General features: G+C 45.8%; 3 protein-coding genes across 3 annotated transcripts in view; all 3 read right to left on the reverse strand.

Moving 5' to 3' along the window:
• Positions 1-371: 371 nt before the first annotated feature.
• Positions 372-3662, reverse strand: MCIDAS (multiciliate differentiation and DNA synthesis associated cell cycle protein). Its single transcript, XM_080574725.1, has 5 exons — positions 3545-3662; positions 3288-3360; positions 2725-2936; positions 2500-2610; positions 372-2363 (listed from the first exon to the last, which is right to left on the reverse strand). Exons 3-5 carry the CDS (start codon positions 2923-2925, stop codon positions 1968-1970), a joined length of 708 nt encoding a protein of 235 aa, XP_080430851.1. The 5' UTR covers positions 2926-2936; positions 3288-3360; positions 3545-3662; the 3' UTR covers positions 372-1967.
• Positions 3663-4318: 656 nt separating this feature from the next.
• CCNO (cyclin O) lies at positions 4319-6337 on the reverse strand. Its single transcript, XM_080574618.1, has 3 exons — positions 5960-6337; positions 5611-5796; positions 4319-5512 (listed from the first exon to the last, which is right to left on the reverse strand). Exons 1-3 carry the CDS (start codon positions 6206-6208, stop codon positions 5027-5029), a joined length of 921 nt encoding a protein of 306 aa, XP_080430744.1. The 5' UTR covers positions 6209-6337; the 3' UTR covers positions 4319-5026.
• Positions 6338-7039: 702 nt separating this feature from the next.
• Positions 7040-27966, reverse strand: part of DHX29 (DExH-box helicase 29) — a 28901-nt gene continuing 7974 nt past the window's right edge. Inside the window, exons 11-27 of the mRNA XM_080574592.1 lie at positions 27303-27899; positions 26367-26510; positions 26091-26267; positions 25348-25488; positions 23775-23919; positions 23444-23564; positions 22271-22355; positions 19437-19525; positions 18701-18829; positions 17033-17108; positions 16058-16282; positions 15071-15207; positions 14320-14413; positions 13291-13593; positions 11323-11454; positions 10164-10260; positions 7040-9410 (exon numbers count right to left, since the gene is read on the reverse strand). Coding sequence (XP_080430718.1) covers positions 9355-9410; positions 10164-10260; positions 11323-11454; positions 13291-13593; positions 14320-14413; positions 15071-15207; positions 16058-16282; positions 17033-17108; positions 18701-18829; positions 19437-19525; positions 22271-22355; positions 23444-23564; positions 23775-23919; positions 25348-25488; positions 26091-26267; positions 26367-26510; positions 27303-27899 — 2748 coding nt within the window. The 3' untranslated portion in view covers positions 7040-9354. The remainder of the gene's footprint in view (positions 9411-10163; positions 10261-11322; positions 11455-13290; positions 13594-14319; positions 14414-15070; positions 15208-16057; positions 16283-17032; positions 17109-18700; positions 18830-19436; positions 19526-22270; positions 22356-23443; positions 23565-23774; positions 23920-25347; positions 25489-26090; positions 26268-26366; positions 26511-27302; positions 27900-27966) is intronic.

The raw sequence follows: 27966 nt of genomic DNA on the forward strand, positions 1-27966 counted from the left end.
TTTTAACACAGATATGTTATGGTGTTACACACCAGGTGGTGTTACGTACCAAACACCTCCTCCCTTTCCCCGTTATTTGTCTGTGTTTGATGACATTCCTCTGAGTCTCGGCGAGAAGCACTTTGGCCTCGTTAGCCAATTATCAGCCTGTCTGACTAACAAGGATGAAGACAAACGAACCAAATGACACCTATGATCATTTTATATTACTGCTCAGAATTAGTCCAGAATATCTTTAACATGGAAACACTACAAATAAATGTAACCAGCAGAAACTTTTAACAGGTTAACTGCAATAATAAGCGAGTAAGCATGTCCCTGTAGTTCTCAAAAGATGAAATAGCAGCAAAAACAATGCTAGCAATGATCAAACTGCTTATTTTTGCATCTTACTGGAAATGTGCAGTTCCCATGTGTCACTATTTCTGAAGAATTAATACACTTATGGGAATTATGAAGTTGTTTGCCCTACTCATGTTGAGTTTAACTTCCTAAAACACGTGGAGAAGAGCTGTACATATCCATACAAGCTGCCTTATGTTACCAGTTTAGTCCCTGATAAATCGAATGCAGCCTGGTGCTGGTTTTGTCCCTCCTGTCTGCTGCTTTCACGCAGCATTTCTGCCAAGATGGCAAAGGTCTTCTCCTGCAAAACGAATGGCTGTGGATTTGTCCCAGGGGTGAGCCTCAGCATCCCTCGCCAGCACCATCCCTGCTAGAAGGTGCCATGGCCGCAGGCGGGGAGGACCACAGCTAGTGCTGGACCCCAGGTGTGAAGGACTCCAGATGTGAGGGGCCAAAGATACGAAGGGCCATGGGCACTCAGACCTTTGCAGTCTCCTAGGAGCCACGTACCGACACATCATGCTGATGAGGGAGCCATTCCCCATCCTACTGCTGTCTCTGCTTGCCATAAGTACAGCACTGAGGATGGGGTCATGGCTGCCCTAAGAAACCTCCCACTGAGACCGTGGCATGGTGCTTGCACCTTAACTGCCATACACACGAGTGTGGAAATGTTGGTTCGCTGTTAGTGTGCACGGGCTTGTACAAGAATACTGGGAAATCTGAGCATTGAAAAGGGGAAAAATTGGTCTTTTCACAGATACCAAGTCTCCTTCCTGGGCAGAGCATGGTGCCTTCATTCACTGATGTGCTGCAGAAGAAGACACCTCTGGCAGCGTTTCACACATGGCATTGGTGTCTCAACTTTCAAGCCAGTGGGTGCAAGTGAAATGTGTCTGCTTAGAAAGCCCTTAATGCCATCCACGCTTCTCTTTGCTTGAGATAACGTCACTGCAGAGTAACAGCAGCATGTTTCACTGTAAAATTGCCTGCTTGAGCACATTGAGCAAAGTAAGCTTTGCATAGATGCTCAGATTTCTGCTGGTTTTGCTCTGATGAAAGCACACATCCATACCTGCTGCAGAACGCTGTGCTTGCATTAAACCAGTACAAACCAATGGTAATTTTAAGCACTGTTTAATCGTCACACTGAGTGCACGTATACATCGACGGTAGCACACATGAATGACACACGTGCAGCTTGTAAACACGGTGGGTTTAACCACCACGACTGAGAGGCCGTGCTCGTCCCGACACAGGCCGCCCAGGATCCCCATTTCGCCTTGCAGTTTAAGTTTCCACTGAGAGTTTCCTTTCCCAGCTGTGGCTCGGTGAGCAAGCTGGGGAGGTCCTCGTGTGAAGGTAGCTCTGCATCCACCGTGCTCGTCAGCAAGCCGCGGGTGGCGGGTCCCCAGCCGCCAAATCTCTGTCCTCCCTGACACCCAACGCTCGGTGCAAACGCCCGAGGACGTGCAGAGCCTTCCCCTCCACTCCCCCAGCCGGGAGAAGACCCCTCGCAATGCCTCCAGCACCGGTGATATGAAATAAAAGTAATAATAAAAATAATATTTTTTTTTTAAAAAAAAAGCGTTCGTGCACCATCCCGGGAGGAAACCGCCCGCTCACCGCGGCACCCATCGGAAGCGGTACCCTCCGGCGGCGGTGCGCAGGGTGAAGGCGTTTCCCTGCGGGAAGGCCAGCGTGCGGATGCCGCCCTCCTCCCCGAGGGCCGCCCGCAGGCTGCCCCCCCCCGGCAGCCCCCCGCCGCCGGGGCGCGGAGCGGCGCGGCCGGTGCGCAGCCCGCGGAAGGCGCCGTGCAGGCGGGGCCGCTTGGCCGGGGGGCTGCCCGCCAGGCTGCGCAGCGCGGCGCGGCACTGCTCCGACACCGAGCGCAGCATCGGGCACACCCCCGCCGCCCCCTCGCTGCCGGCGGCGGGAGGAGGAGGAGGAGGAGGAAGAAGAGGAGGAGGAGGAGGAGGAAGGGCCGCCCCGTCGGGGCACTGCGGGAGCATCAGCTTCTGCCGGGGAGAAAAAGAGACGGCGCGGCTTCAGGGGGCTGCCCCCCACTGCCGCCCCCCCTGCTTGGCCCCGACGCCCCCTCCCACGGCCCCGACCCCGTCCCCCCCCCCCCCGCCCCGCGGCGGCAGCACTCACGTCGAGGACGGCGGCCAGCTGCCGGGCCTGGCTCGCCAGCTCCTTCAGCTGCACGTTGCTCTCCCGCAGCGTCGCCAGCTCCTCCTGCCTCTGCGCCAGGGTCTCCTGCAGCTGCGAGCACAAGATGGGGACCCCCCGCTCGGGGCGCCGTGCAGCCTCCCCGTCGGGGGGGCGGCGGGCAGGGAAAGGGGCGCAGGGCCCGGAGAGAAGCCCCCGCGGCCCTACCTGGCTGTTCTCCTCCAGAGCCTCCCCCAGAGCCCGCTGGTGCCGCTCCGCCGCGTCCCGCCAGCAGGGCTCGGGGGGCTCCGGGCACGTCGGGGGGCCCCGCGCCGCCGCCCCGCTCCCCAGCTGCGGGGCGCAGGGGCCGCCCGTCGCCTCCTCGCCCAGGGAGAGGTCGAAGTCGGGGCAGTCCAGCGGCGGCGGCATCAGGGCGGATGCTTCCAGGGGGAAAACCCGAGGGTGTTAGCGCGGGGGAGGTGGTCCCGGTCCTCTTCGCCCCGAGTCCCCTGCGCCCTCCCCGTCCCGAGCATCTCCCCCCGTCGCTGTGTCCCCAGCGCGCGTTTGCGCCACCGCGGGCCCTGAACCCGCTGGGATTTCGCTGCCCCCCTCGCCGCGACGACAGCCCAGGTGTGACCCCCCCCCACCCCAGACAGGGCTGGATGAGCATGCAGGGGATGGGCACCCAAAAACCGGATACACCAAAAGCAGGAGGGGGACCGAGCGCGGTGCCCGGGCAGGGGATGAGCCCAGATGCGCGCATCTCAGATGAGTTATAAACAGCCACTTGCCGGATATGAAATCGTCGACGGCATCTCTGAGCTCCTGGAAGTCAAACTCGGGCTCGTCCCTCAGCAGCAGGCCCTGGGGGACGGGGTGCGAAAGCGACGTGAGCAGGGCCGGGGCCGGCCCCGCAGCGCTCCCGCACCGACGGCTGCCCCCTCCCCGCGGCCCCGGCCCCGGGGGCCCTGCGGCGCCGTCCCACGACCCCCGGCCTCCGTCCCCCCTCTCCCCCAGCCCCGTCCCGCTGCCCCCGTCCGGGGGTTACCTGCAGCGGGGCGGCGGGGCCGGCCGGACCGACGGGGAGGACGGGGGCTCGGGCTGCCAGCTCCTGCCAGTCGCGGGTGCCGAGCGCTGGGGACAGCGAGAGACGGCGGTGAGGCCGGGCCGGGGGCCGGGGGCAGCGGGGCCGGGACGCTGCGGGCGGACTCACCGGGGGCCGGGCCGTCGGGGGCCGTCGGGGCGGTGGCGGCGGGGCCTCGGCGCGGCCGGGGCGCGGGGCCGCGGGCGCTGAGCGCCGCCGGGGGGGGCCGCGCCGGCTTCTTGGCCAGGCGGGCGGCCGGGCCCTGCACCCGGTTGGGGCAGATGCTGCCGAAAGCCCGGCGGCCGCCCGGCTCCATCGCAGCCGCGCAGCCGGCGGCTCCGGCGGCCGGCCCGGGCTCCGCGCCCCGCTCGGCGCCGCCCCGAGGGTGCGGGCGGGACGCGGGGGCGCGGGGGGACGGGGACGGGCCGCGGGATGCCCGCCCGGCCGCCCGCCTTCCCTCCGGCCGGGCGCGGAAAAGTCCCGGGGCCCCGCAGCCCCCCCGTCCCCCCCGTCCCGTCCCCCCCGTCCCGCCGCCGCTCCCGCGCCCGCGGAGCCGCCCGGCACCGACACCATCGCCCCCCCCCGGACCCCGCCCCCCGCGAACGGGCATCGGGGGGCTGCGGGGCGCTTTTGTTGGACGGCGGGGCTGGGGGCTGGGGCCTGGGGGCTGGGGGCTGGGGGCTGGGGGCTGCCCGCCTTAAGCGGCGGAGGAGAGGCAGGAGAACGGCGAGCGGAGCGCGGCGCCTGGCGCTGGCTTGGTGGGAAGGCATCCCGCGGTCCTTTTGTGCGGGATAGGCGATAAAATAAAGAAAATGGGCTGTCTGGGGGCTCTGCGTCTCTTCGCTTGATAACACGGCCTGCCCCACGTTACAGCGCCTGTTGGTTAAGTACGAATAGAGACCGACTGGAACAAGCAACAGCTTTTGTTACTTGTTTTATTGCGTAGTGTTTTCTTTTCTTTCATTGTGATGAGCGCATCTTTTTTTACCTTTTTTTCTTTTTTTTTTCTCTTTTTTTTCTTTTTTTTTCCCCAGAACCATTACTAAGTCAGCGCGCAGTGATGCCAGCGGGCTTAACTGTTAATTAACTGCTGGGAATTAACTGCTGGCGTGATCTCGCCCTGTGCCCCTGCATTCCCCCCCCCCCCCCCCCCCCCCCAGAAGCGCACGCTCCCCGCGAGCAGACAAACAGCCGCAGGTGATAAGTGGGAAAGGATTTTATTTCGCCTCCCTGCGGCTCTCCCACCCGTCCCGGCGCCGCCACCTCTGCGGACCAAACAAAAAAACACGGTGCGTGATTTCGGGCATGCCACTGACGCGCGGGGCGAGCCGTGCCGCCGGTGCGCAGGGGGATCACGGCGAGGAGACGGTGCCCGTGTGACACCGCCGGAGCCCGAAACAACTTTTTTGGGGGGGCACGCGTGGGGGGGTGGGGGGGCGGACCCCCTCAGCTGCCTCCCCGCAGCCAGGAGCACTTCTGCGCCACGTCGGGCGGCAGCACCATGGGCAGGGACTCCCCGTTGAGGGACACGAGGAGCTGCAGCTCGGCCATGCAGCCCCGCAGCAGCCCCTCCCGGTAGCCGCTGACCCGCAGGTCCAGCGGGCGGCGGTGCCGCAGCAAGCGGTCGGCCAGCCCCAGGCTGCCGGCGGCCAGCAGCGACGGGGCGTACTTGGTGAAGGCGTAGTCGGCCAGGCTCAGCTCCGCGACGCCCCTGGCCAGGATCCCGGCGTCGGAAGCCTCCCCGGCGTCGGCCCCCGGCTCCTCCATCCGCACCCGGGTGAAGTGCTCCAGGAAGAAGCTGACGGTGGGCGCCGCCAGGCTGAAGCCCAGCTTGTGCAGGACGATGCGCTCCAGGTTGCGGAGCTGCTGGCGGCTGAAGGCGTCGCAGCAGAGGGCGAGGAGCTGCTTGACGCTGGGGGGGTGCACCTCCACCTGCGGGGGAACGGGAGAAGGGCTGCCGGGGGGCGAAGGGGCGACCGGGACCCCCCCCACCCCCCCAAAAAAAAAAAAAGTCTGGGGCTGCGCCGTACCTGCTTGCAGGCGATGAGCAGCGCCGTCACCCCCAGGAGCTGGAAGCAGTCGGCGGCCACCGGGGTGGTGGCGAGGAAGCGGTCGAGGGTGTTGACGGCCAGGCAGAGCGCCTCGAAGGAGACCCCCAGGTGCCGGTGCACGGGGATGAGCCAGCTGACCAGCCTGCAGCGAGCCTCCGCCGTCACCTGCCGCGACGGGGGGCGACAAGAGGGGACGGGGGTGAGGACGGGACGGGAGGGGACGGGATGGACGGGACGGGATGGACGGGACAGGAGGGGACGGGAGGGGACGGGATGGACGGGACGGGAGGGGACGGGATGGACGGGACGGGATGGACGGGACCCCCACCTGCGGCTGCCGGACGAGCGGCTCCCGGGGCTGGAAGCGGCTCTCCAGCCCCTTTCGGGAGCGGTACCAGCTCTCCCCGTAGTCGCGGAAAGCCTGCAGCTCCAGCCGGCTCTCCCCGGCCGCCTCCACCTCCGCCTCCGCCCGCCGCCGCCGCCGCCTCCGGTCGGGACGCGGCGGGCAGGAGCCGTGCCCGGAGCCGTGCCCGAGCTGCGGGGTCCCCCCGCGGCCCCCGCTCGCCGCTTCCACCATGGGGGCGGCCGCGCTGCCGCCGCCGGGCCGATATTTGAGCCGGGGGGGGGGGCGGGGGCGGCGCCGGTCTCCAAAACACAACGGCAGCAGCGCCGCGATCGCACCGCGGGGACGCGAGACGGAGCCGGGGCAGGAGGAGCAGGGGCAGCAGCCCTGCGGAGGCAGCCCGGGCAGAGCCTGAAGCCAGCCCAAGCCCTTTTGCACTTGGTGCTTCCCACTTGGCCCCTCCCGAAAGGGACGTTCTCACCGAGAGCTTCGGCTGCTTTAGATTATGGTGCGCTGGAAGCAAATTACTGAGGACGAGACCAGGAAGCACAGCACAAAATGACAAGGGGGGCATTAAGAGTGCTGCAGTTCTGCTGGGAAGCTCAGGTCTCGATTCCGGGGCCAGCTATCGCCTCCTTATGTCAGAGAGAGCTGTTTTAGACAGGCGAAGGGAGGGAAATCAGAGCGTTCCTATAGTCTGACCACTGGTTTACACAGCAGAGCTGAGGCCAGACACGGCAATTTTATCAGATACGGTCACACGATTCAGCGATTACAAATGATACATAGAAGGGAATTCTCCTGGGTAAAAGGAGAGCAAAGAAGTCACTGGGAAATGGCATAGAGGGGTTCAAGCAGCCCACAAACCCAAGGGCACAAGTGAAGAGGAGGATGGGAGTGATGCAGCTTAAGGGACAGGAGCAGGAAACACTCGGAGGACGTACCCAGACCACGAGGACTTCGTGCCCCTAAAACAAAGCACATCCCCCGGAGCACTGCAGCGAGCAACACCCACGGATACCAGCTCTGTGTCTGATGCGCTTCAAGAAGAATGAGTGACACAAGTGTATTAAAAGAAGTATTTATTAAATAAAAGGAACAGAGGAGAAAGTTCATCCATCCAGGAGAACACAGGCACAAAAGCGGCTCGCATACACTGAAGAAACAGAAAGCCACTGTGGTCTTTTTCTATCCCCACTTAAATTTTATGATAACTGTGCTTATCTATACACCACAGTTTGACCTGTTTCATCAGCTTTGCAGAAAACTGTTGGCCACTTAGGACAGTAACCAATGCCCTAGTTACTACAATAAAACCCTTAACAAAAAATGGAAAGATACTTCTTTAAAGATTACATAGTAGGGCATGCTAGAGAAACACAAATAATACCTCTGAACTTCAACATTAACATACATAAATGGAATTTAAAAAAATACATTCACCATGGTTAAGTAAGGAAGAAAAACCTCAAGGAAAATCAATGCTCTCATCACTAGGATTTAGCCGTTTTAAGACACCGACTGATATGCGAAATTCAAATCCAAAAGAAACAGGAGCCCAACAGTTTTCCAACTACTGAAACATCTCCAATTCATATTTCTAAGGATAGAAAAAAATACCTCAACTAGAACAAAAACTAGGAAATCATTCACTTTAAATTTGGCTAGCTGGGATGCAGATTTAATTTTCATCTTCCAGGAATGCAATTTATTTTTTTAAAATTTATTTTTTAATTTTTAGTATCTACACCTCTACTACAAAAGAAAAATATGTCTAGGAATGGTGTATAAAATTGAGGTTTTAAGATCAAACTTACCTGTTTAAGTGCTTCCTTCTCTAAGTGCTGGATACTTTGCAATTAAAAAAAAAAAGCACTCCCCATCTTTTCTAGGTAAGCTGGACTATGACTAGTTTATCACAATTCATAAAACGATAGCAGATGTGATTATTACTTTTTCCTCAGAGGCCCTAGGAAACTATTAGAAGAACTTCCCTCCTTGCAGTGTTGAGCGTAGGCTAGCATTCACGGGCTAGTTTTACTTTCATCTTATGCTTTTCTTTTAGTGCAGCAGTACCGGTTCTGCTATTAATCATTTAACTGGGTATCTCCATATGTTTTGCTTGGTCTCTTTCGAGATCATGCATTCCCTTCATTGTCCTTTTTGTACACTACTAACCTCTGCTGCACAAAGTCTGTTCTTTCCAGATGAAAAAATCTTCTGCACTATGCACCTGTCTGTACAGGTGGAGTTTCTGCTCGACTGCAACTGTTGCATGGCAAGAAGTAAGAAAAACAATTTCCCCATAGTGAAAGCTGTTTGTGATCTGAAATTTTCAATTCATTGTTGTAAACAGCCTAAGAGGACCTTACACTGTTCATTAAGTTATCTGGTTATGAGCTACTCATTATAAAAGAAATAACAAAGGTAGTGGTGAGTTAAACACACAGATGCAGAAACAATAAGGAGCAAGTGATACAGACAATAATGAACACCTGGAGTCTTCAGCTACTGATTTTTCAGCCGTTTAAGGAACTGCCCCAATATAACTGTGAAGAGAGTCAACCCGAACTTTATTAACGAGTAAGGGGTAAACACAACCATCGTGAATATTATGAGATATTTGAGGGGGCTTGTGAAACTAAGCAAAGCTTATGGCAGGATGCGTGAGGAGGCTCATGGGAGAGCAAAGCTTATTGCAGTACCCCTAGGGGAAGGGTCTAAGGCAGGAAAAAACAAGATTAGGGTGAACGAGGAGAAGAAAGTGTGAGAAGACACAGAGAAGGGGGAGGGCAGGCTGCTGGTCAGTACTCATGTTTGGCTGAGCCCTGCACCTGGTCAGGATAGTCTGTTCTATCTTCTTATTACATCTCAATGTAAATCGTACAGAAAAATTAAGATATCTGTAAGATGTATTGCTTTAACACTGCAAATTCATAGCTCAAAAAAAGCACACTTCAGAAACCAACACAATAAATGTTTGTCTTCTGTTTGCATCTATCTTACAGAGCTCTACCCCACTGAGATTCAGGACCCAATCTTGAATTATTAGAGCAGTCTGCACCACCATTAATGGTATGATTAGTACATTAAGCAGAAACAAAGAAAACCGGATTTGGCCACAGCCATTTTTATATTGAAAATAAACTACTTCCATCATTCGTACATTCAGACAAATGGCACTGATGTAAAGGCTAAACACATTCCACATTCATCTTTAAAAATGATATAGGAAGGTAAATCATATCCAGAAATCATGCAGTCTTCCTTTGTCATGGCTGGTATCAATCAAACTAAGCATTCAAATACTTTCAGTTAGTGTTGGAGTGTGTGTTTCTCCTGCCATTACCAAAGCTATGGTTAGTTACTGATGTCCAGTTTCAGTTACCATTCTCTGTTTTTATCAGTTCTTTGATAATGTGTAAGACCTTATCATCTAGGAAAGAGAACACAAACACAACAGTAAGCCAAAAAGAGTGAGCTTAAAAACACATTCCCCCACAAATCCAAGAAAAATCAGAAGATGAATCAATCTAGCTATCACCAAATTATGGTGGACTCCAAAGTAAGACAAGTAATTCCCATTTGTGGAGCAAAAGAGCGAATTATGTCCAAAGCATGTGATTAGAAGGTCTACAAAAATATTCCATGAGCTGGTTTGGGCAATTCCAGTGTTTCACAGAAGAAGTGGAGAAAATGACCGTGTAACGTGCAGACGCATTAGTATGTTGGAACTCACTGCCTTCTGTTCAGTGTTGTGAGCATCTAGTGTTCAAAGCTTTAACTGTGCTCCACCATCCTTTACTGCAGGGGGCCAACATGCAGCTCCCCAGCGTTATTCTAAGTTGTGAGACAACTCGCATAACACTTTAATTCATCTGTACCTGAGGTTCGCCATTATACCATGTTATTTCTGCTCTGGGAAGTTACCTTACCATTTACTACCACTATCTTGAATGTTGTTATCAGGGTTATGTTTAAAACTGAAATTATGCACATCATCATACATCTGGGATGAGCTGCATAATATCAGTAATGACCTTTCCAATTTATTTCTCTCAAGATAATGGAATTACGTTCAAGTAACACTAATCCCGCTGAGTGCGGATGCAGCGTATTAATGCTTTCTCTAATCAACCACAACGTTCATGTAGCAAATACTACATCAGCAATGCAGTAATAAAGTTACCTTCAAGTGACATTTTAGGATTTTCAAGCTTCTTCTTTAAAACAGACTCAATGAGAACTCTCAGTTGTTTGAAAATCACTGCAATCTTTACAGGAGCCTGTAAAGAACAGAGAAGAAACATTTTCACTGCTCTTGAAGACGTTTTATACAAAAACATGGATTAAAACATCACCTCACATATAAATTGAGGTTTAAAACTATATGTCTACAAACATTAGGTATATGCATATGTTTAAGTATACAGGTAACATAGTGATGAAATAACGAGGCTGCCTTTGAATCCTCTAACCTTTATGCAAGATACGTGTTGTTTGTAGCATCACAGCCTAAGAGAACAGCAGCTCAGAAGGATAACCCAGAATATGCTCCCCTATATATCACGCCACCAACATATGATGAATTAATTAGTTAACTGATCTCCATAACCTCATTTTTCCAATTGCTTTTTCCCAGGTCAAGCTAAAACTGTTTGTAGCTTACAGTTTTCTCTAAGTGTAGCATAGGGCCCACAGAAGCACAGATGGTTGTAGTCCAGTAGCTGGCAGGTTGGCATAAGCCCATGTTTGCCATTTAGCAGAACACAAAGAGGATTTTGGCATATGACCCATTAAAGTTTGTCTGCAAAAATATCTTAAGAAAATATGTTTAGATTTTCCATTCCCAAATGGAATATTTGGGGAAAAAAAATAACCATCCCAAACCCAAGCAAGCAGGTATTTTCCATTTGGACTTCTTTGTTAACAAATAGTTTTCTTTGAGCTAATAAAAGCAAAGTAGGTAACATTTTAAAGATAAACAGGTACCTATATACTTGTAAGACTGCAGAGAAGGGCAATATATAATAGCACACTCATCTGCTTTCAGTACCAGCTCCATGAAAGCAAGGTTTAGCTCACACCCATTTCAAATACCTTCTCTGAAAGAACACTGACTTTCTTCCTGAAGAGAGGGAACTGATGTGTTACAAGCTGCACATTACTAGGCTATTCTTTCTAGAGTGACTTGCAAAGATTTTATTACATGTATATAAAATTCCCATCATTCCCTTAAACTCTTTCCTTCCTTCTCTTCATCCCACATGAACAGTGTTCTAAAGCAAGACAGTATATTAACCATGTAACACAAAAGTCCATAAAAGGCAGTTACCACTCCAACACACCTGAAAATGGATCCAGCCATCAACCATCAGGAGACGCTCCCGATGCTGGACTTCTATATCCCCACCAAAAAGCAAAATGGGAAAGGGCGATATTAAAGTAGTCTCTCTCAAGTACACCTTAGCATACCTCACCTGTGTATAAACAAACACAAGCATTAAAAACAAACAAAAATCCCTAAAATCTACAACATCACATTTCAGTGCTGCTTTTAAAAGCAGGAATTGTGTTTTTGTGGTTTGTTGTTGTTGTTGTTTTTTCCCCCTTTAACAACCAGGTCAAACCAAATTATTGTACACAGAACAGCTGGTGGCAATTTGTCTGCCCTATACCCCGGAAGACATCACATTTAAACACTCCTAAGTGACAGGTTTATATATTATCAGGAAATTAGCTAAAGACGCATATTCTTGCTTAAATTTAAGTTTCATCTCTCTCTTCTGGTTAAGACCAGAAGCACTGGGTTAACATTTTCTTTCTATTTAATAAACCAAATGAAGTAAAAAGCAGGTAAAACTCCTCCATCAGACATTCTTCTCAGCAGCAGCTGACTTGCCATTCTATCTATATCCACATATACACATGCATACATGCATAAATGAGAGTACATGGGTTGACACATACAGAAAGTAAACAATGGGGCTAGACTCAACGTGTGTTCATAGAATCATAGAATCATAGAATATCCCGAGTTGGAAGGGACCCATAAGGATCATCAAGTCCAACTCCTGGCACCGCACAGGTCTGCCCAAAAGTTTAGACCACGTGACTCAGTGCACAGTCCAATCTCTTCTTAAATTCAGACAGGCTTGGTGCAGTGACTACTTCCCCGGGGAGCCTGTTCCGGTGTGCAACCACCCTCTCGGTGAAGAACCTCTTCCTGATGTGCAGCCTAAACTTCCCCTGCCTTAGCTTGACACCGTTCCCGCGGGTCCTGTCACTGGTGATAATGGAGAATAGGTCACCTGCCTCTCCACTCCCCCTCGTGAGGAAGTTGTAGACCGCGATGAGGTCCCCCCTCAGCTATTACTTCTGTTATTTCTCAGCTGTTATTTCAGGCTTTCGAGCCTCTCACAACCAACATGGAATGGGGTGGGAGAGGAGCTCTAGTAGGACAAACTGAAACAAAAAAGGTGCAACTTCACACAGAAGAGCAGGCTTTGTTCATTCCCCTGTTCATGGAATAACTGATTTGCCTTAGCTGCTGCCTTGCCTTAAACTACAAGGTTCTTGGAGGCATGAAATACTTTCAGCTTATCAAAAAAATATGATTGCTTCATATGTATCAAGAAGTCCAAAGTAATTTCCCGCTCCTCTACAGTGAAGTTGGCTATTGGGCAACTGCTATCAAGGTTTTGCTGTACCAGAAGTTTATCTAACTAATTCACTTCAGCAAAGAGATGACAAAATTTTGTGTTGGAATGCGGAAGACAGTGGCAGGGAAAAAAAAAAAAAACAACTGCAATTCAGTTAGGAAGTTCAGCAGTCAATTACAGAATTAGCTATTTCATTTTATGTTGTTACTGAGGATGAGTGAGACCTGTAACAAGCTTCAAGACCTTTGAGTCTGCTTAGTGAAAACTGAAAAGCACACTGTGAAGTGCAGCACAAGTATATGACTGCATTAAAGCGTTCACATTTAAGTTAATGGTACAGTGTCAAAAATTGTCAGTGATACTGTTATATGACACACAGAAAGGTTCTTTCGTTTATAGCTGTGAGTTTCATTACAAACAGACTTGTTCAAGACGTTCAGCCTTCACATTTTAGTTCAGTACCCAGCTGATTCATCTTTACGGACATTAGGAACCTTATATATTAAGGACTCTTAAGATGAATCAGATATTCAAGCGTATTTTACACTGTTGTATCTTATTTCTCCTTAGAGGCATTATGCCACCTTTACACAAAATATCAGCTACATTCACTATTTTCCCCTAGTTATCCCTTTGACAGAGTCAAAACCTTACCTTCTCCTGGTAAAGAAGCCATCCATATATCTGTAAGTCTCGATTTACAGAGGAGGGATGCACTTGTGCTTTACCCTGAGCAGTTTCTACCATGCATGCCAGCTTCTCTGTGATATCCACAGATTTTGTATATATTATTTTTCCTACATTGTCATACAGCCCTGCAGTCAACACAGCTTTAAGAAGAGCTATTTCGTGGAGAGAAAGGGATTGTGTGACTCCACTTCCGTCCCACTGATGCTGAGTTGTAGGTGCTGCAAATCCTGCTGCTCTGACCACCCTTATGAGTTCCTGCTTCACATCCTGAAATCAGATAAGTAAAACACAGAGTTTAAAAAGGTTACATGCTCCAGTCCATCAGTTCCACCCCATCTCAGTTAGTTGTGCTTTCCAGTGGAAAACCTATTTCTTAGAAAAAACACTTGTGTTTTCTGTGGCCAACTTGGAATACTGGCTGTTTTTTTATGAGGAAAGCATTATCTGGAATATAGGATTAGATATACTGTACTGGATATACAGTAAACACCAAATCTCCCAGCTGTATTTTAACTAAAAAGAAAACACACATTTACATCAAGTATTCACTTCTGCTTCGGACATCTCAGGCATTCTAACTTAACTAGAAGAGATTAATTAGAATATTTTCTTAGTAAAAATAAAAGGTCCTTTCCGTAAGATTGTGGCTCATCTCTCTAACTATGAAACAGACCTGTTCTTACATATCTAAGAATGACAGCCTAAGTATTTTAATTCATAAATTTTGATTCTCTGGTGGAAGTAAGGAGTGGCTTCTCCAATGCAAGTAACTGCAAAGACATATACCAACAAGTATGCATATCCAAGAGTGCCAGTACAGACACAGCTACCTGAATTGATGGTACATGTTTCACCAGTTCCTAGTAAGTCCACTTGTTTTGGTCTCATCTAAATAGGAACTGTGAAAGGTCATCACTTAAAAAGGGCAGGATGTTTTCACAGGAAAATTTTAACAGTTATTTTTTGAGCACAGAGCATAATTATTTGGTTTACCTCCAGAGTTAACAGTGAAGTCCTATTAAGGAAATTTCTTCTGCAATAAGTCATTTCAGCACGATACCCCCCTTCTTGTCGAGCCTTCTTCCACCTAAGGAAAAAAAATCCCATCTTATTACAGCAAAAAATAATCACATCTAGAATATAACAGCACAAAAGTGGTAGTAAGTCAAAAGGCAATACGGTGGTTTTGGTCAGCATTCTCCACTCAAAACCAGAAATAAATGGCATTAAGAAAGATGAATGCTGCTGGTCTGACACCACTCAGGAGAACACATCTGTAACAAATTTTACAGATTCATACAAAAAAAAGGTAATTTTCTCTCAAAATTACATCTATGTCTTGACAATTGAGATGGAAGTCAGATGTGTTTTTAAGACTGTGTGCTGTTTTACAAATGAGGAAGAAATATGTGTATCATATTCGCTAATACATACATTTTTACTTTCCAAAATACAAAATATTCAGATCAACACAAAACAAACAGCAAAAAAAACCCAAAAACAACAACAACAAAAAACATACAAGCATAAAAAGAAGCAGTACATGTGCAAGCATATTTTAAAGGATAAGGTACCAAAGAAGGTATCTTTTTGTGCTACAGTATCTGATAATCTATTGTCATTCTGAGGAGAAAAGCTTCCAGGGCAAGCAATTCAAGGAAAGGTACTTCATAAGGATTCTTTCAAGAACTGTATTACTTGTGTTGCTAGCTTTTAGCTAGAAGGACAACAAAACATCACTTACCCTAGATAAGCTTTGTAGATTGTTATATGGTCTGAAACTGCCATTGCTAGAGATGATTTTGCAAGATCTGCTTCATCTTTTCGACCTATTGGTGTGGTAAATGGTGATTTTTCTGTCATAACTGCAGCCAAAGTTGCCTGCAATTAATAAAGCATACATTAGTTCAGAGTATTTTATTGTAAGATTACAGGTTTACTACACAAATAACTTTGCATTTTGTTTTGTAAAACAAATATTGTTTTTGTAAAACAATACTATTGTAATAGTATTTAACAATTTGATTGATTCAGACCTTTATTACGTCAAAGACATTGCTTACATGCTGTCTTATCTACACTGATGAAAACCTAAATAAGTATCAAATCTCAAAACTCACCTGAAATAGTTTGTTACGTGACAGAGGAATACCCAATATGATACAGCGAATATCAACAGATTAAACAACTGCTGCTTTGAGTGATACCACATTATCAGGAGAAACTGAGAATGCAACAATTTTGATTTTCAATTTTAGCAGCTAACATACCCATGCATCCTCTTAACTTGCGTTAATTTAGTATCAGCTGAAAGCGTAAGCTATTCCACAGCCCTCACGTAATAAATTACCAAGTCAATTAATTTGCAATAACTTTCCATCAGCATGTTCTTAGTCTGCATCAGCTGCAAGGTAATCCAGATTGGTCTCACCAAAATGCAAGAGGGCTTTTTCTATAAGTTTCATACTCCCTGGGATCATAACAGAGAGAACTGCAGTCCAAGTATGACTACTCTCTTGTCAGTAATAGCTGGGAGTTTACAAACAGTTACATTATTCCGTCCTCCATGATATCCTGGAGTCTTCACCTTAAAATACACATTTTAACTTCTTACATCATCTTTTCAAAATACCATCTTGCAAGAAATCAGATTAATTTTAATAGTTAGCTTTTTTATACAACTACTTTTTAGAAAATATTCAGATAAAGATGTCAATATTTGTTTACTTACCACAGGATCCAAGCAGCCAAATATAGCACCAAATATAAGCATTTTTCCAATCTTTACATTGACAGGGAGGGCTGCAAGGTGCTGGCCCAATGGAGTCAGTTTGGGCTCATTTAACTGGCAAGCCCCTATCTTCCTTAACAGATTCATGGCATTACCAATTACTTGTGGCTGTGGCGGGTCTAATGCTCTGGAAAGGAAATCTTCAGGAGAGCCAAGGTTGCATTTCTACAGAGTGAATGCGCATACGTTTTAGTATAAAATCTATTATACTAAAAATCAGATGAACACAAAGACATTAATTTAACAAACTTCTACAGTAGCTACAAAAGAAACTGGAAAGTTGTTTTTGCAACCAAACACACACATTCCCCACCCTCTGCACTAGCCTCTTGGTTACTGGAATAGAGATGCCCACCCCCCAGCACCAGTTAGGTAAACATAACTTCATTGTTCAGAGGGGGCTTAGCATAGCATGAACACTGATCAGAGAAGTGTCACCAATAGTCACAGGTGAGCAGGAGACAAACCTGCTAAGATGTTGTTCAACACCCGGGCACTAATTTGCAACCAAAGTTAAACAGTTTGTTTGCTACAACCCAGCACTTAAAATACAAGCATATTACAAATGCCTCACAATACAGATCTTGAAACGCAGAAGGGTGAAAAACCATCCTTATACAACAGTTCTCCCATGCATATCCTACTCACTCAGGATGCGGGAAGAGGCCACTGAATTGCTGTTTAAGCAGACAACAGTTTGAAGGATATTTAACTGAGTTTGAACTGTCATTCAGAAGTAAACTGGAACAGTATAGGTTCCTATTCTCACTCACCAGCATGCTTTGGATTTTCCATGACACAGGTACTGAATTTCCGCCACTGTAGTGGAAGAAACGCTAACTACACTGGATTAAGGCAATCCTTGCAATCCCCTTTTTAGCTAACAAGGTCAGAAATTCCATACCAAAATCATACCATAATATGAAGGCATAATTCCTCCAACGGCACACGTAGTATTTCTGGAACTGAATATTCCATGAAACTTTCAAACCTGTAACATCATAAAAAAGAGAGAATCACTGTATAGGGTTTACATGGCAAGGCAGAAAGAGGTACTCCAGGCAGGCAGCAGCAGTTCCCCGGCGGCCTGTGGAGAGGCCCCTGGTGGAGCAGGCTGTCCCCCTGCAGCCCACGGGTCCCACACGGAGCAGATCTCCACGCTGCAGCCCGTGGAGGAGCCCCCGGTGGAGCAGGTGGATGTGGCCTGGAGGAGGCTGCGGCCCATGGAGAGCCCCCGCAGGAGCAGGCCCCGGGCCGGAGCTGCAGCCCGTGGAGAGGAGCCCACGCAGGAGCAGGGGGCCTGGGGGGAGCTGCCGCCCGTGGGGGACCCGTGCTGGAGCAGCTTGCTCCTGGGGGATGGACCCCGTGGTACGGAGCCGTGTGGGAGCAGGTCTTGAAGAGCTGCTGCCTGTGGGCAGCCCCCGCAGGCTCAGTTCGGGAAGGACGGCATCCCGTGGGAGGGACCCCGCGTGGAGCAGGGGCAGGGAGTGACAGTGACCAGAGAGACGAAGCCTCAGGGACTGACCGCAGCCCCATTCTCTGTTCCCCTGTGCTGCCTGGGGGCAGGAGGGAGAAGATGGTGTTTTTAGTTTGCTTTTAGTTTCTCACTGCTCTATTCTGGTAGTAACAGGCAATAAAATACATTAATCTCCCTACTATGAGGGAGTTTCGCCCATGACAATAATCGTTGAGTGAACTCTGTCCTTATCTCAACCATTGAGCCTTTTCCATCATATCTTCTCCCCTTTTCCCTTTGAGCAGGGGGAGTGAGAGAGTAGCTGTGGTGGAGTTCAGCTGCCCAGCTGCGTAAAATCACCACAATCACAGGTATGCAATTTAACGTTCAAATTGAAGTTATAATCTCAGGTTTCACATGCTCATTCTTTGAGAATGTTCTCTCAGGTGGTGTGTTTTAATGCATGGGTAAACTGACTGTTACATTAAGGCACAGGTGGTAGCTTGGAAAGCAGAACTTTAGAGAAAAAGAGGGAAAGGCAGTAAGACTCCAATTATCAGAACAGATTCTTAAAATGCATAGCTCTTAAATTGAAATGGAAGTCTTACATACAGCTCAAGTGCACACTTCACTGATTATTTCAAAAATACTTTCAACTGAGATGGAAGCCAAGGTAAGGTAAGGTAAGGGTCCTGTCGCTCCAGACAATGAGGAAAAAGGTTATTCCGCTGCAGTACCAGACACTAATCCTACATTGCATCCTGACTTAATCTTCTCACATTTCTTATCCACAGAGACACCATTTCAGAAACTTATAGATGTCTGATAAGATTAAAAGATTCAATGTTGTTAAAAAAATTATTTCCACAATTTCATAATGCAGCACTTTTCCTCTCATTTTGAAAAAGATTAAGAAAACATTTACATTAGAGATAAAGAATACAACTCAAAAAATCATGAAACCAAAATTAACACTACTATAAAACCTTATGAATAAGACATTCAGATTACCTTTCTTTTACACTTGAATCTTTATAGCTTCCATAATTAAAATTAATTTCAATGAGATTTGTTTTCCACAGAATTAATACAACAGTATTTAATTTACAAAAACAAGTTTACAGTACCTGTCTCTTGTGTACATTCGGAAGCAGAATCCATCCCTAACACGCCCAGCTCTTCCTTGTCGTTGCAGAGCACTAGCTTTACTCACAAAAGTCTCCTCCAAGGAACTCATCTGACTACTTTCATGATACCTTAAAAATTATAAAGTGAGTGCCCATTCAGATTTCAGAATTAAAATGTACGTATATTTAATTATTAATTTAAAAGCCTATATGCAAATACTATATTTAAATAGTAGTAGTTTGAGAATATGATGTTTAGTTTTGAAAACTAAGCATACCTGGGTAAAATGGTACATCACAGAACCTTGGATACAACTGATCAATTAAAGTGTAAAAATTGGAAGAGGAAAGAGTTATTACATTAACTCATCAAGCCCACCTCCCTGACAATTCAGAATTGGTCCTTCTAGCGTTTTATAGGGTTTTATACGTTTAAAATAGACAAAGAGCAACTTCTAAAATGTAAGACAGTATAAAAAAAATCTACTTTACTTTTAAACCAGTGCTTAATCAAGATAATTCTTGGCTATAAAGAACTCCCCTTATTGTTCTTCACATCATTTGAAAATCCCAAGATTCATCCCAGACTTGAATCTAAATTGCAAGCTATTCTATGAGTTCAATGCATTTTTCGTCTGGAACTGTAGGTTAGTAAGGATACTACAGAACTCCTGTAGTACTAGCCTGCAAGCATGCACAGTAATCACAATGTGATTTATGGAAGTCAAACTCTCACCTATTTTCTTTTGTTCTCCCAGTATCAATTACAAAGACAACATCTGGTATTGTAATACCCGTCTCTGCTATATTCGTTGCCAAAACAATCTGAAATGAAGTAACACAGCAGAAATAAAAGTATTATGGAATGTCAGTTTTCGTCCTTGTAATCACCGAATGGTTGAGGTTGGAAGGGACCTCTAGACATCAACTAGACCACAGTTCTATGATTCTATGATTAGTCCACCCCCCTGCCAAGCAGGATCACCTAGAGCACATTGCACAGGATGGCATCCAGGCAGGTTTTGGGTATCTCCAGAGAAGAAGACTCCACAGCCTCTCTAGGCAACCTGTCCAGTGCCCTGTCACCCCCACAGTAAAGAAGTGCCCCCTCATATTCAGCCAGAACCTCCTGTGCTTCAGTTTGTGCCCACTGCCTCTCCTCCTGTTGCTGGGCACACCTTAAAAGAGACTGGCTCCTCTTGACACTCTCCCTTCAGATATTTATACGCATTGATGAGATTACCCATTCAGTCCTCTTCTTCTCTTCCCAGGCTAAACATGCCCAGCTCTCTCAGCCTCTCCTCAGGTGACAGATGCTCCTCACCGTCGTAGTTACCCTCTGCTGGACTCACTCCAGTAGCTCCATGTCTCTCTTGTGCTGGGGAGCCCAGAACTGGACACAATACTCCAGGTGGGGCCTCACCAGGGCTGAGTAGAGGGGGAGGATCACTTCCCTTGACCTGCTGGCAATGCTTCTGAATGCAGCCCAGAATACCATTGGCCTTCTTGGCCACAAGGGCACACTGCTGGCTCACGGTCAGCCTGCTGTCCACCGGGACTCCCAGGTCCCTCTCTGCAGAGCTGCTCTCCAGCAGGTCAGCCCCCAGCTGTACTGGTGCTTGGGGTTATTCCTCCCTAGGTGCAGGACCCTGCACTTGCCGTTGCTGAACTTGCCCAACTCTCCAGCCTGTCCAGGTCCCTCTGAATGGCAGCCCTCTGACGTATCAGCCACTCTCCCCAGTTTTGTGTCAGCAAACTTGCCGAGGGTGCCCTCTGTTCCTTCATCCAGGTCACTGATGAGTAAGTTGAGCAAGACTGGACCCAGTACTGACCCCTGGGGGACACCGCTAGCTACAGGCCTCCAACTAGACTGCTCACTGAGCACAACCCTTGGAGCTCTGCCATCCAGTCAGTTCTCAGTCTGATTCATTGTCCACTCATACATCCCACGCTTCCTGAGCTTGCCTATGAGGATGTTATGGGAGACGGTGTCAAAAGCCTAGCTGAAGTCAAGGTAGATAACATGCACTGCTCTCCCCTCATCCAGCCTGCCAGTCATCCCATCACAGAAGGCTATCAGATTGGTTAAGCGTAATTTCCCCTTGGTGAATGCATGCAGACTATTCCTGATCATCTTCTCCTCCACGTGCTTAGGGATGACATCCACGATGAGCTGTTCCATCACCTTTTAGGGGACAGAGTTGAGGGTGACTGGCCTGTAGTTTACTGGATCTTTCTTCTTGTCCTTTTTGAAGACTGGAGTGATACCAGCTTTCTTCCAGTCCTTGGGTACCTTCCTGTTCTCCACATCCTTTCAAAGATGATGGAGAGTGGACGGCCAATAACATCTGCCAGCTCTCTTGACACTTGTGGGTGCACCCCATTGGGGCCCATGGATTTACGGGTGTCAAGTTTGCCTGAATGATCTCTAACACGATCCTTCTTGACCATGGGAAAATCCTTTCTCCAGACCTCCTCTCTTGTCTCTAGGGTCTGAGATTCATGAGGGATGGTCTTAGCAGTGAAGACAGAAGCAAAGGCGGCATTCAGTAACTGCCTTCTCTGTATCCTTTGTCACCAGGGCACCCGCCCCATTTAGCAGCGGGCCCACATCTTCCCTAGCCTTCCTTTTGCTATCGATATATTTGAAGAAGTCCTTCTTGTTGCCCTTGACATCCCTTGCCAGACTTAATTCTAAATGGGCGTTGGCCTTCCTCATTGCATCCCCGAGTACTCCAACAATGTCCCTGTATTTCTCCCAAGGGACTTGTCCCTTTTTCCATATACTGAATACTTCATTTTCTGTTTGAGTTTTGCCAGGAGCTCCTTGTTCATCTATGCAGGTCTCCGGCCCGCTTTGCTTGCCTTCTTGCTCATAGGAATACATCAATCTTGGGCTTGGAGGAAGTGATGCTTGAATGTTGATGAGCCCTCCTGGACCCCCCCCCATTCCTTCTAGGGCCCTAACCCAGGGGATTCCTCCAAGTAGGTCCCTGAAGAGGCTTAGTCCAGGAGAGCAAATCAATATTTAGAAAAAAAAATTGTTAAAGGGTTTTTTTGTTGTTGTTGTTTTTTAAACTCAAAATTATTTTCCTAAACAAGCTGACAAAGCATTAAAAATGCTATGAGCTGGAAAATGATTCAGTTTTCCCCAATTACTCAGGAGTCTAAATTTGTGAGAATTTCATATTCACGTTTTCTTTTATAATCCATCAAAATTACTAATAGCTAGTATTTGCCAAAACTAGTCTATTTAAATAGTCTGGAAGTAAAAATACTAATTCTGAAATAAAAAAACTGCAATTACTAGTAAAATTATAGGAAAGCAATAATTGAAGTAGCTCTTAGAAAAATACTAGGTTTAAGAGTTTGTCTGATTACTGTCAAGATTTCACAGCACGCTAACTTCCATCTCTTACAGAGCACCAAATTAGAAGAACTGTTTCTTTCCAGTGAGAAAATTCCAGGAACAACTGGTTGTCATGTAATTATGTATGATTTGATTTTTAAAAATTCATAGTTGCACACTCATAAAAAAAATTCTTCAGTGGTGTAATTTGCTTAACATACCTTTCTAACGCCAAGTGGAGGTACTGTAAATGCAGCTGCTTGATCTTGAGTTGAAAGAACAGAATGCAAAGCTATCAATCTGTGCCTAGAATAAGAAATTATGCTAATCAATATGTATACTAAGATACAGTAAAAATGAGAGCAGAAATACTACAGCAAGTTGAAGAAAGCAACTAGAATGCACACTGGAAAGGGCAAAACTTTGCATGACTGGTTTCAGCTAGGATAGAGTTAATTTTCCTCCTTCTAGATGGTATGGTGCTGTGTTTCGGATTTGGGATGAGAAGAATGTTGATAACACACTGATGTTCTAATTGTTGCAGAGCAGGGCTTCCACCAAGCCAAGGACTTTTCAGCTTCTCACTCTGTCCTGCCAGTGTAGAGGTTGGGGGTACAGCAGGAGCTGGGAGGGGACAGACCCAGGACAGCTGGCCCAAACTGGCCAAAGGGGTATTCCATACTATCTGACATCATGCTGAAAATTAATATGGGGAGAGCTGGCCAGGGTGGGGGATTTAGGCATCCATGAAACTGAGTTCTTTACATTATGCTTCTGAGATAAGGACTGTCACTAGAGCTTTGTACACAACTATAAACATAGGCAACTTTTAGCCTGAGTGAGAAAAGCCTTCAGAGAAGAGAGTCACAGAAATTCGTAACTTCCTTTTCTTCTAAAGCTTGACACCTAAGGCCATCTACAAATCTTTAGAATTTGACTGAAAATACTCCTTTTATGTCATAGCATTGCTACCTTTTAGTTACTCATAAAACAAATTTCAAAACTGTCACTACAACCCTATGCCACTTCTCTTAGCAGATTACTTTTTGTGGATCTTTTCTCAGTAAGCAGCCATTTCTATATAAACAGTATACCATGAAAAGCTATTTCCCAGACATACTATCCCCCGTGCCCTAAGAAGTGGAAATGAAGTAGTTGAGTATTTTGTGATTAAATATGTTTGTTCAAAAAGTCAAGTCAAAAGAAAAGAGACGGTTATGAATGTACCATTTCTAAGTACTTGTCATCTTTGCTTCGATAATAAAAATGGATTTGCAGTAAAACCAGCTCAAAGGTATAACTCTCAACTTCACTTCTCAAGAATAGCAGGCTTTAACAATCAAGAAGGACGTATTCATCAAGCTAATCAATTAACTATAGAAAATATCTGTTACCTGTCACGCAAGCTAAATCTCCTGTCAGTTGAAATGAGATCATACAACTGTTGGATATGAGCAAGGCCTGGTAAGAAGATCAGCACAGCCCCTTCAATGTTCTTGAACTGGGGACTTCTATCTGGAAAGTGACAATACAGACACACATTTAAAACAAACATGCATTTGCGGACAGCCTCAGTTGAGAACAAGAACTAATTCTGAGTCCTGTGGTAAATACTTTCTAGGACGTTTCATATAAAATTAAGTCAAGAATCCTTATCACTAGCTAACAGTGGGAAATAAATCCAAAGGGCAGTCACAATATATAAAGTTAAGAAGCAGACTGTACCTAAGTATGCAAGCAACTCCAAAATAAGTTCAAGGTTGATCTTGTAAGGATTCATATAGAAGACTGCTTGCTGTGTACGACTGCTATACTTCTCATAGTAAGGAGACAAATCAATACCAGATCCAGACTGGACTGGGACATACTCCTAGAAAGGAAGAGGAAAAATCATATGCTCAGTGTTTTATAAAAAAGAGGTCAATTTGTCATTCACTTTAGGCTTCTTAAAACATAATAAGTGACATTTAATTGACAAACTTCCCATGGAAAACAGTGAGAGTTAGATTAAATCACAGGTATCTACATAACCTATGTACAGATAGATAACTGCTACTGGTAATTGACATCCCAGATGAAAAAGGCATAAGAGTCCATGCAAGCAGTACTACACAGTATGTTTTACAAGTTAAAGCAATTCACACGTCCATAATCTAATTAGTAGAATTTCAGAATTCAAATTCTATATTGTAAGAAAACAGCTTCCCTTTTCTTCTCTCCCTTACATTCCCCTCCTCAATGAATGGTTGAAAAGAAAGTTCAGAGTCAATTATGTGACAGCTCCTGCAGTGTTTTGAGGAAGGAGGTAAGGGGAAGGAAGATAAATATTTGTTCTAATAATAATAAATCGTCTATAAATATCTCGGACATACATACTTAGCATAAGGCTTCTGTGTTAAGTGGAACCATTGTAAATTATTTCACTGTTAAACCACTTCAGAAAGAAGCTTTCCACCACATATCCTTCTGTACTGGAATCTCTACAGAAATAAATCATAAAGATGGAGGAGCACTCTGGAGAGCACTTTGGTTTCAACCAAAACATGCTGTTGTGATGTATGGAGTAACCATCACTTCAGGAAAAATCTGCAAATCACATGGTAGCATGCTTTGAACATGTGTACACCCGTGTTTGATCACACCAAACTAAGTGGTCTTGCAGAAACCTCATGGGAACAAGTTAGTAGACAGGTATCCACCCAAAATATACACAGCCTAGAGCTTAACAGTCTACAGTTGCCTGTAGTCAGAGGCATTCATATGCTTCCCTTCAAAAGTTTTAATTCAAAAACACGTCCAGCTGTCACTGTAGAACAGTTACAAGATTAACCATAGACGGTCAATCCAAAAAGCTCTACAATCTTAAATCTTAACATAAGTTATCCCATTTGGCATGACAAGTTGGAGGATCTTGGCAAGTTTTTCGCTAAAAGAGATGTGGCCTTGCTTTTTCTGCTCTTCTTAGTTCAATACTGAGGATAATTCTTTGGGAGAACCTATTTAAATGCTTTTTCCCCTTGCTGCGTACAGGATTAGAGCTGGGATTTTGCAAAAGAGAAACAGCAGATCTCAGTGTCAAATGTGTCAAAATTATGGCAGCAATAAGGGAGTTGAGACAAACATAAGGACATGGCTTTAGCAAATACTTGATTTGAACTGTAGAAGTGCCATTGCATCTTGTGTCAACTGCTGAAAGAACACTTGATATTATACAAACCAATTGCATTTAATTAACAGAGAAAAAGGTAATAAAACAAAAATAAAACTCCTAAATTGAAATTAGAAATGCCTATTTTACCTGATACTTTGTAGTGCCTCCTCCTTTGGTAGTAACATTTATCACTACTTCCTCTTCCTCCTCTAGGAACTTCTGACAATACTCTGAGTCCTTCTCCAGAACATAGCCAGTTGCTTCAATTACGTCTTCAACATGGAAAATCTTTATTAAAAATTCACAAAAAAAAAGGCATGTCAAAAACTTATTGGCAGCTTTTTTGTTCTTCTTTTTTTTTTTTTTTGTTCATACGAAGCTGAACAGGGCAGCCCTTTCCAGTTTAATGGTCTAATAGATCTTGCAAACTTCAGCTTAATCTTTCTTATGCTTTTTGAAAACCCAAGACTTGCTATGAATTTGTTAAAAGATGTTAAAGGATCTCTCCATATGATCACTGACATTACCTATACTATAAGCCATGAGAAACATGCAACTTTGTCACTGCATTTTTTTGTATGTGGAGGGAGACAGGAGAATTCAGTACTTTCCTTACTACCTACATTCAATAGATAAAAATCAAAATGTCACTGTCTTCAGATGAGAATGATTTTAATCAACTGATAATATATCAGAAAAAAAAAACAGTACAATTCTGTAGTTCAAAGCACTGAAGTTTTCAAAATGGAAAAAGGCTAGAAGCCTGTGACATAAATACTTAAGATATTTTTCTGACCAATAATATATAATTATATTTATTTCAAATACTAACTAAGCAAACACGGTATAGGTGCAAAGTGCCTTTTAAAGTCAGAGAAACATTTGCCTACCTCAACAGGGTAACTCCTCCCTGAAATCCTTAAAATAGGACAGTGCGAGAAATAGCTGGAAAACTTCTCACTGTCTACAGTAGCACTCATTAAAATCAGATGCAGGTCTGAACGTTTATGCAAGATCTCTTTCAGGATAACTAGCAAGAAATCAGACTGGACACTCCTTTCATGCACCTAGAATTGGAAAAAAAACATATACTAACTTCTTAATAAAGATGGTAAGTCTAGGCCCAAAATAACTATAGTTTCTGCAGAAAAGAAAGAGCTGATAACCTCGTCTACAATAACATGAGACACACTCGAGAGAAGACCATCTTCTTGAAGTTTCCGAAGCAGAACACCTGTTGTACAGTATAGTAGTCTGGTGGCTTCTCCTGTTCTAGATTCCATACGAATTTGATAACCACACAGGGAGTTCTATAAAAGAAATAACATGACACTAAAAATACAGGAATAACTTAAAATAGTAGACAAGCAACAGACGCTCAAAATTAAGTTAAATTTAAGCACTGTTAGAACCCAACACTGCACAAGTTGCTAATTAAATAGTATAGCGAATGACTGCCACGTTGTTTTTTAATACATACATTTGATTTTGTTAAGAAAGGGAAAAATATATTGAAATATAGCAACCTGAGTTTCTCCAGAGCAGAAAAGAGACAATAACCTCAGTATTCTTTTTAAGGGTTCTTGGCAGTCCTCAAATAAAAATATTTTTGCAGTGCAGGTATGGAATCCCCCTAGGGATTTCACACAAATAGACTACCATAAAACATACATGACCTTGCTTTTCTTCAAATAACAGAGAACTTTGCTGGAATGGACCTCTCTCAAAGCTGTGCCAGGCTTCAAGTCAGATTAGATTACTCAGCCTTATATCCAGGGCAATTTTCCCTTACTGATGGGGACCCCCTACTAATGGGGATGTCAATCTCTCTCGGGAATCTTTTCCAATGTTTGACAATCCCCATTATTAAACACTTGCTCTTAGTCACCCTTGGTAAAATTTTTTAGAAAACACAAATGGATACCCAGAAGTTCAGCACTGACAATTTATAAAAGCAGCTGACATAGCAAGAAGCCTTTCTCAAGAAAAAAATAGTATCTAATTTGGTTGTGTAAGGAATAATAATGTTTTCACTTTGTACCAAGAATCCATCTTCCTAAAATTTGATCAAGATTAGAAATAGGAATCAAGATGCATCTTACCTTTCCTCCTGGTCCAGATTCACAGCCTAGCTCTTCACAAACCCTTGTAGCCAAACTCACTGCTGAGATTCTCCGTGGTTGCGTACAAACAATATTACACTTACTTGACCCCTCATCTAGCAGCAAGTCTTCTAACAAGAAATGGGGCACCTGAGTACTCTTACCACTGCCTGTTTCACCAGCTACAACAACTACTCGATGTTTTTTAAGAGTTTCCACAATTGAATATCTGTGCTTAAACACAGGTAACTCCTGTCTCTCTTTCAAAAGCCTCTGGTATTTGGGGGAACTTTGCAGCTTTTTGAACAAAATCCTGGAAGGTTCCAAATTATCTGTTTCTGGCGTCTCAAGTGAAAGACTGCTGAAGTCCTCATCAGAAACTAAATTTTCCCAGGAATCTTCAGGACCTTCAGATACTTTCGGTTGGTTTTCAGATTGTAGCTGTTGCTGTTGCTTTAGTTTGTTTAATAATTTAGCAATAAAGTTATCACGAGGTTTGTTAGTTTCTATCTTGTTTTCTTCTTCCTTTTTCTTTTCAATATCACTCCATTCTAGCCAGACATCTCGATAGGTAGGAGGCAGCAACTGATGAACTGACTTAGGGAGAAAAACAGAAAAAAATTACTCTGTATACTACTCAGTAATGTTACTAACATTTTACATG

The sequence above is a fragment of the Anser brachyrhynchus genome, assembly GCF_964034855.1.
Source record: "Anser brachyrhynchus genome assembly, chromosome: Z".
Classification (NCBI taxonomy): Eukaryota; Metazoa; Chordata; class Aves; order Anseriformes; family Anatidae; genus Anser; species Anser brachyrhynchus.

Excerpts from the sequence above, each read along its gene's own strand:
- MCIDAS (XM_080574725.1), bottom strand. The coding sequence starts at position 2,925 with ATGCCGCCGCCGCTGGACTGCCCCGACTTCGACCTCTCCCTGGGCGAG. Across the intron at positions 2,611-2,724 it reads CTCTGGAGGAGAACAGCCAG|CTGCAGGAGACCCTGGCGCA; the intron begins GTAGGGCCGCGG and ends TTGTGCTCGCAG. Across the intron at positions 2,364-2,499 it reads AGCTGGCCGCCGTCCTCGAC|AAGCTGATGCTCCCGCAGTG; the intron begins GTGAGTGCTGCC and ends TCTCCCCGGCAG.
- CCNO (XM_080574618.1), bottom strand. The coding sequence starts at position 6,208 with ATGGTGGAAGCGGCGAGCGGGGGCCGCGGGGGGACCCCGCAGCTCGGG. Across the intron at positions 5,797-5,959 it reads CGCTCGTCCGGCAGCCGCAG|GTGACGGCGGAGGCTCGCTG; the intron begins GTGGGGGTCCCG and ends CCGTCGCGGCAG. Across the intron at positions 5,513-5,610 it reads TGCTCATCGCCTGCAAGCAG|GTGGAGGTGCACCCCCCCAG; the intron begins GTACGGCGCAGC and ends GTTCCCCCGCAG.